We start from the raw sequence: 8187 nt of genomic DNA, 5'->3' as shown, positions 1-8187 counted from the left end.
CGAAAACAACACAACCATATTATTGTGCTAAATTTTTACAGTCACCGTACACAAAATCTTTCTTCCTGTTCGTTTTTTTTTTGGTTCTTACGCACGCAATGTTGTTGACGTCACTTTATCGGTGTTGTTGACGTCACTTTACTGATGGGCCAAGATTTGGGTACAGAGTGAAAAAAATGTCCTCAATTTTCGGCCCACATTCAACTTGTAAAATATTTATTATTCGTTGAAAACAAATATACAAGTTCAAAATAGCGTCTTTGACCGTCGCATCAAATGTTCAGTTATTGAAAAGTCAGTTCGGAATGTTCCAGAATCATGCCATTTATGATCATGTGTATAGACTACCCACTAAGCCGAAGAATCATGGCGTCTACAAAAGCTAAACAAAGTGACATTTTCATTCATTTTTAATGCTCAAAAGTGCTAAAATTGAATCGAAATGTTACAGTTGTTTGCCGTATAGCTTTTCCGATATCCAGTTATGCGTGTTTGTTTGAGTTTTTGGTTAACGTTGAGATAGGCCGAACGAGGGGGCTATGCCAACGAAGCATCCCGATACCCTACATATATTTAGTATTTCGCCAAACATGGCCTCCTATTCTGCGGTCCTATTACCTCCTACGCTGCGCTTAACTCTTAGGCTAACAACATTGCTCTTAATTCTAGCACTCACGGACTCTGCATGCTCTTACTCCACCGGACATCCTTCCAGTGTGGGCCCTCCTTGGCTCCGTAGATGCTGCACAGCCGTTGCCTTCCCAGCGATCATGTCTGCGGACCCTCGATCGACGGATTGCCGACCAAAACTCCTCTCCCAAAGCGTGTCTTGGCGTCAGACGCGTCGGTTTAGTTGGCGTTCCTCCTTCTGACTGGCTCGCAATCGGTGATAGGACGGACGGAATATCGATTTACGGCACCGCGACCCTCGCGACCTTGCTCGTCCTCGGTGCTCGTTGAGCGGATGAAACTGCAAGAAAAAAGAGCCCTGCAGGCGTTGGGGCGTTATTGATACGTCTCTGCAGGTCTGGCGGCATCAAACTTACCCTCTTGAGGGGCTCTCTGATCTTCGACGAGGTCCGGTCTCCGTCGCCTCTGCCCTATCGGTTCTGAACGTCCTTAACTCCGGCTGTGTGATCGGACGGAACACGAATCGCACTCGTTGGTAATCTATTGGACCAAAAGCGCTATCAGCACAAAGCCACTGCGACAAATCGGATGATGGTTTTGCTCACCTGTTTGGCTGACTTCGGGTCTCCCGTTTCTGCCTTCCGATCAGGTCTTCCTCCGATCGAATGATCCTATCCGCTCCGCGTGTCAGTGAACTGTTGGTAGAACGGGTGGCATTAAAATCACGGCCACTGGCGGAACACTTTCGGCGTCGGAAATAGGCTCACCTGCTTTCGTCACTGCGGGATCCTACACCGCTGGCCGACGATCGATTTCGTTGTAAAAGTCCGAATTCTAGAACAATTCTGTCCGCGTGGTCTTGGCGTGGTGACTCGCTGTAATTTAAAGATGGCTACTTTTAGCTTGGTTGGCCAGTGGCTAGCTGATCCACATGGCGGTTGAAGCTCACCTTTATTTGTTCAATGGTCTCCGGATTGATGCTGGCGGGGACGGATTCTCCGTTGTATGATATCACCGGCACTTATTCACGCGTTCCCGTATGACCGAACTGTCGTTTTGCGGATTCCGAAAAGGAGAAACGGACTGCACACTTGACTTGCTTCACGGATGGACGTCGATTGAAGCAATCCCGTTTTGCTTGCGATTGCGAGCTCACCTCGCCACCGAGTGTAGACTGTGTGCGTGTCGGGTCGTCGTGTGCTTCCCCTCCATGTGGCGGGATGATGGAGCCGATCGTCGATCGCATTCTGCCTTCTCTCGACGTGCAATACACTATTCCATTCTCACGGCGTGGTTCGTGTGTGTGCTCGATCAACTCCAACGAGAAGTTCTCTCTCATTGTGTGGAGGCTGTTACCAACGGCGTCGTGGTGATATGAGTTTGCTGTGTTGCCGCTTTTCCCCCATCGACCGGTCGTGTATGCTGAAGCTAATGATTGGCTGATCATCATTGAATGATAGCTATTACCTGCTGTCTGTGGTGGCATGGAAAGGCTGTGCAGAGGTTCTCGAAATGTGTTTCACGGAGCAACGTGCTTTTACAATGTTGTGTTTCTGTATCGTTTACTAACTTACTGATTAGATTCTCATAGCATACTATCTAACGAAATAACTTAAACGTAACACAACTCTACCGTAGCGGAAGAATTTTTCATAAATCGGTGATCAAACGATTTATGAAAAATTCACAAAATCTTCAGTCATCCTTCTAGGATGATGGTCAGAGACAAGTCGGTCAACCTAACTCTTGAGCAGACCTCAAGTTACATCTTTTCCTCAACTAAAACCAAACTCATACGCAAGCCTTGGTCGCTTGCCAAATCTTCTCTATCCTCCAAACTGCATAATCCTAATGCAAACTAAACTTCACGCCAGCTGCGCCTGGCAAAATCTTCGACCTCTCAAATCGTCTCTGACCAATGTCCTTGTCCAGCTTCCACGAATCCTACGGCAAAACATTCAAATCGGATTCTAGCCTATTATATTGACTAAAATAGGCTTAATCGCACACAAAACATTAAGAAGCTATATTTACAGACTATCTACAAGGACAAAATTGGTTTGTTCTGGTTTGTGCATATTCTGAGAAAAGAAAAATTTACTAATCTAAATCGTCATGAGCCCGGGAAATAGGGTTTTACCGCGCCCCTGGTCGCGTTACTTTTGGGATGAAGATTTCATGACGACCCCCAGATCTTTAACCCTTGGCCACGCATTCGAATTGACTGGAAACACTTGAGGGTTCGTGTGCACCATCCAGTCGTGGATGTGCTTGGATTGCCGAGATCGTGTTCTCTTCCTTCGTAGTGGTGCCACTCATAGCTCTGTGTAGTGAGGATGGTCGAATCCTTGATGATGGGCTCGATTTGTCTCGATCGGCTAACGGCATGACCATTTGGTGTGTTTCGGTGTGAGGGTTCCTCGGGGTGTTGTTGCGCTTCACTCGTTGTCTGGATCGTTTGGTATCTGGAGCCTCCCTACTCACGACGGTTTTCAGGGTCCCAGTCTCCCTCGCCCGCTGTAGGCTATATGCTGCGCTCTTCGTGGTGGTATTTGGAGCCTCCCTACTCACTGCTGTTTTCAGGGTCCCAATCTCCCTCGCCCGCTGTAGGCTGGTGCTGGCTGTGCTCTGTGTTCTGGTATTTGGAGCCTCCCTACTCAACGATGGTTTTCGGGGTTCCAATCTCCCTTGCCCTCTGTAGGCTGATGATCGCTGTTATCTTCGTCCTGGTGTTTGGAGCCTCCTTACTCGCATTGCTTTCAGGGTTCCAATTTCCCGCGCCCGCTGTAGGCTTCTTGCTACATCCTCCTGCTCTCCCAAAGCTCTCCAGTTGCTGTCTCCCTGCGCCTGATAGTGGCCGTAAGCTTCGACTCCGCGCCGAACCGATGTTTGGTCGTCGATCTCCGGGTCTCCACTCCTCCTATCAGAGAATACATCTGGTGCCTTGACGAGAAACCTGTGTTCCGTTTCCAGAATCACAGGGTGCCATTTCTCCCGCTTGGCGAACGGCTCACGGTACACCTCCTGGCGCGATGGAAGTGTTTGGGTACCGCATGTTGATTCTCCTACTTGCTCGGCCTTCTGACGGATCGGGTGATGGAATCGCAAATCGTTCAAGATCGTGGTCTACTAGAAAGCTGGCTGTCAAGGATCAGTGAAAATTATTTTTCACTCTGCGGTAGCCGCCGAGTTCTACCGCAGCAGTCAAAGTCCTACCGCAGTCATGAAAATCATTGTATCATTGATAAGTTTAGCCAAATCAAAGCATGCTGGCAAAGTAAATTGTTCTGAAAAGCAAAAAGAAATAATAATCATTGGCGTCGTATTCAAGGCTTGATCCAAGGTATCCTTGGATTGATTGATGCTCTCTCTCTCTCTCTCTCTCTCTCTCTCTCTCTCTCTCTCTCTCTCTCTCTCTCTCTCTCTCTCTCTCTTCTTGGCGTAACGTCCTCATTGGGACAAAGCCTGCTTCTCAGCTTAGTGTTCTATGAGCACTTCCACAGTTATTAACTGAGAGCTTCCTCTGCCAATGACCATTTTGCATGCGTATATCGTGTGGCAGGCACGAAGATACTCTATGCCCAAGGAAGTCAAGGAAATTTCCTTTACGAAAAGATCCTGGACCGACCGGGAATCGAACCCGTCACCCTCAGCATGGTCATGCTGAATACCCGTGCGTTTACCGCCTCGGCTATATGGGCCCTTGATTGATGCTACCTTGGTGAAAATCATCAGTCTGACAGCTGCAGTAGCTTTTCAATCATCCGTGAAGTGGAATTTTTATCTAAGTTAGCAATATTTAAACCTTATGCTTACAGAGATTCATGAACTGAATTCCAACCAACATGCAAATCCTCAAAAGCCGGCGTAATGACCTGTCAGTCGCCATGAACGGCAGTGCTTCAATCCCTTAACCTTGTGCAAAACCACCCCTCAATCTCAGTTGGCCGGTCCATTTCTGCGAACAAATTTGGGTTCATGTCATGGCATGCTTGGCGGCGAATAAGTGTACCCCATTCAAACATCGAAGAAGCCATGGAATCGAAGCCTACTTTAATATTCTACAGCTGCCGCTTCTTCTTCTCCTCTGTCTCTGTGTCAAAATGAACCAAATGTGCCTCAAATTATCTTTTATTATCGTCAATTAAATCGAGCAATTTTCCACTATACATTGGCTTCTGGATGTCTACCACTGACTGCGCTACCTACTACCGGTGTGAATATCCGCTATTTGTGCTGTTACTCTTTTCGTCTGCAAATTACACAGCTGCTCTTAAGTGGTTTGAAGGTCTCCTTTTTGTGCGTTATGGAAAAAAATGCGTAAGTAAGTAGTCGAATAGAATTAGATCAAATTGATGTGCCTAGCATATCAAATTACTAAAAGTAGTGTCATCCCACTTATATTTTTGCTTCAGCTTAAAGTAAACCACCTCCACTATGAATGAAATCGTTGCTAGACCCAATCCAACGGCTCCTAGGATAAACGCACCTTCGATGTGCTCGACCTTCAAAACAATTTGTCCATCACCATGACCACCGTCTCCACCACCGCCTCCTTCGTCCAAGTCTTCGTCGATTCGAATTTTATCACTCTCCACCTGCCACTTTCCCAACAACCCTGACTCGCTGATCCTCCTGATCAGGTCGTTGATCTTCGGCAACAAGTGGAAATCCTTCTTCACCATCATGCCCACCGAATAAGTCTGGATGTTATCCGTCCTTGCGAAACAGAAAATCTCAGCTTCACCAATGCTCTTACTGTTATGTGAGTGTGCTCGCGAAATGGCCACCGCAACCGTTCGTTCCGAATGCAATCGCGCCAGACAGTCGTCCATATTGGGACAGGTCTGATAGACCGCCGCGATGTGCTTCGAAATGGAATCCGGTCTATCGAAGAACACCAAGGTATTCTCCGCTCCGGCGAATCGGAAGTCCTGCTCGATCGCCGTTTCCACGGTTGCCACTTGAGTCTCGAACCGTGGCCGAGTGAGAACCGATATGAGGAAACTGTGGTAGGCGGCGCTCCAGTGAATTCCGTAGAACATGTATCCCACCAGAAACAATCGTACGGAGAATCTTTTTGGCCAGTAGTGAGCGTAGACGCTTAAGGACAGAGCCAAGGACTGCAGCGCCATCCAGGTGTAGTTCTCCGGATAGCCTTTCTCCACGTGGTTGAAACAGTAGATGATGCCCGCGGCGAAGAACACGATCACGATCGCTATAAGCCACGTCCAGATGTTGAAGATGATGAACACGTTGAGCCACTTCGGGGCGTGCCGGGCCGTTGGAACGCACCACGTCAGATCATCTTGGTAGTACGGGATGGTAGACGAAAGCAGCTTCCGACTGATCGGATTCTCGTACAGACCACCGATCATGACGTCCGTACGCCTAGGATCCAATAAGGAAGTTTGAATAAATCTAGATTAGGATCAGTGTACCTCAGAAACCAACCTCTTGATCAGATCCGCGTAGAACCCGGTGATGTTGTCGGCCGTGATCCTTGCCGTTGCCCTCTCCGGTTCGATGATCTTGTAAACCGGAGTGAGCTTCATTCGGGCCGTGATCGCTTCGATCATCAGCACTTCCAAGCCCTTCTCGATGGATGTTTCGTTGCCTACTACGAACGGTTCCCAGATGGGGGTGGACACCTTCAGCGGACAGTTGTTGTAGTCCTTCGGGATCTTCGGTCCATAGTCCGCGAAGAAATGCTTCTCCCGAAACATCCATACGGTTTCCTGGGGAGTCAGTGTTACTTCGTCCACGCCACTAAAGTCATTTTGATTCGCGAAAGAACTATTTGCGAATGTGCCATTCATGTATTCAAGTTCCGGATCTACAAATCCAGAATTCTCAGCTTGTTCCACACTCTCTACCGGAATTTCGGCGTACTCGCACTCGTCGATCAACCTTATATTCACAATGTCATCCGCACATCCTCCATTCTCGTATGGAAACCAAGTCCACACCTCCAGGACGCTCGTTCCAAACCTCTGAACCATCACATTCGAGTTCAACACCGAGTTCTCGAACAACTTCTGCAACGCATTGCGAACTTCAATCTCAAAAATCAACGGCGTCATCTCCGAGGTAAACAGCACCACAACCTGTGCCAACGGATTCCACGTGGGCAACCTCCTCAACTGATTGATCGGAGGGTCCAGCTCGGACGAGTCACTCACCATCAGCAGGTAGTTCTTGGCCTTTTCCGTCACGTGCGACGCGTTCTGATGCTTCTTCCGGCCGTCCTTAACCATGACTCCCATCTCGTGCCGCGGATCTTCGTTGAACGATTTCAAGATGTTCAACTGGAACAGAGACGTGTCCGGTTTGATGTTGATGATCGCCAGCGAACCCTTCATGGCGCGTTCCGATTTGAAGTACTTCTCACATAGTCGCCTCACGCAGGGAACCACCGTGAGGAGATTCTCCTCAACGTTCTGCTCGAAATGAACTTCACCGGAGGTCAGAGATTGCAAGACTGCTGCCCAAATAAGGTAGCGCCACATGTTTGCGAAGTCGACTTCCAAAATGGGTGCCTTTCCTTATATAGAGATCAGGACACAAATTGCTGAACACACAGTTCTTCAAATCAATCATATCCAAATTTCAAAGTAAATATTTGAATTAACGCCGCGGGACATGAACCCCCATTTTCCCTGATACGGTCATTAAATCACGTGTGGCCCGCGGGCGTCATCATCATCGATTACCGCTTCCCACGTTGAATGTCATCCACTATATATATACATTCTCCTATCATTCGGAGGAGGTAAATGATGGATCAGGTTGTTGAACTTTCGATAGATGAATATACGCATGGCTTCCTTATGCAAGGATGAGCTGTTACATTTTGTGAGTTTCATTTGCGGTGCGGTACAGTATACATATATGGGCTAGTGCACGTGTTCACTCGTTTGACTTTTGAGCGGAGCCGTGTTATCTAGGTGACCATGGAAACTAGTTCATTTTCTGCAAATACGGCACCGCTGAAAAGTCAAATTTGTGAACAATTACACTACAGTGGGGTGCACTCTCTAATAACTGCTTTTCAACGGTATGTGAGAAAAATCCGTTTTTCACATTTGCAAATAGTTTATTAATTCATTGTGAACAAAATAAAACGTTTTTATTTGTACCTGGTGGAAGTCTACCCCGCTGTAGCGTCAAATTCCGCTGACCAAGTGAACTTTCAGATTGCACGATGACGTAACGAATCAACGTTCAGTTCATTCTCGTTCTTCCCGTCCTCTTCCCTCCCAAACGATTTTTGATAGTTTTCGGTGGACTGTTTTGATTCCCATTCGTAGCCGATCTTTGCTCTCTAGAGGATAAAATTGAGGTTAAATTTCTATGCTAACTCAATAGAGTTTGGACAGAAATTTAACCTCAATTTTCTCCCCGAGAGAGAAGAGAACGGCAACGAATGGGAATCAAAACAAACCACCGGAAAGTGTCAAAATTCTTGTGAGAGGGAAGAGGACAGGAAGAATGATAATGAATCTTACGTTCATTCGTGACGTCACCGTGCAAAATGTAATAGACGAATGCACCGAT

The 8187-nt window shown here is 47.4% G+C and overlaps 1 protein-coding gene across 1 annotated transcript; it reads right to left on the bottom strand.

Moving 5' to 3' along the window:
- Window positions 1–4749: 4749 nt before the first annotated feature.
- LOC109432033 (uncharacterized) lies at window positions 4750–7139 on the bottom strand. Its single transcript, XM_019708334.3, has 2 exons — window positions 6085–7139; window positions 4750–6021 (listed from the first exon to the last, which is right to left on the bottom strand). The coding sequence occupies exons 1-2, from the start codon at window positions 7137–7139 to the stop codon at window positions 4992–4994; spliced, it is 2085 nt and encodes a 694-aa protein (XP_019563879.3). The 3' UTR covers window positions 4750–4991.
- Window positions 7140–8187: the final 1048 nt, after the last annotated feature.

The sequence above is a fragment of the Aedes albopictus genome, chromosome 1, assembly GCF_035046485.1.
Source record: "Aedes albopictus strain Foshan chromosome 1, AalbF5, whole genome shotgun sequence".
Taxonomy (NCBI): Eukaryota; Metazoa; Arthropoda; class Insecta; order Diptera; family Culicidae; genus Aedes; species Aedes albopictus.
The sequence above is the reverse complement of the archived record's forward strand: the minus strand, read 5'-3'. Positions and strand labels throughout refer to the sequence as shown.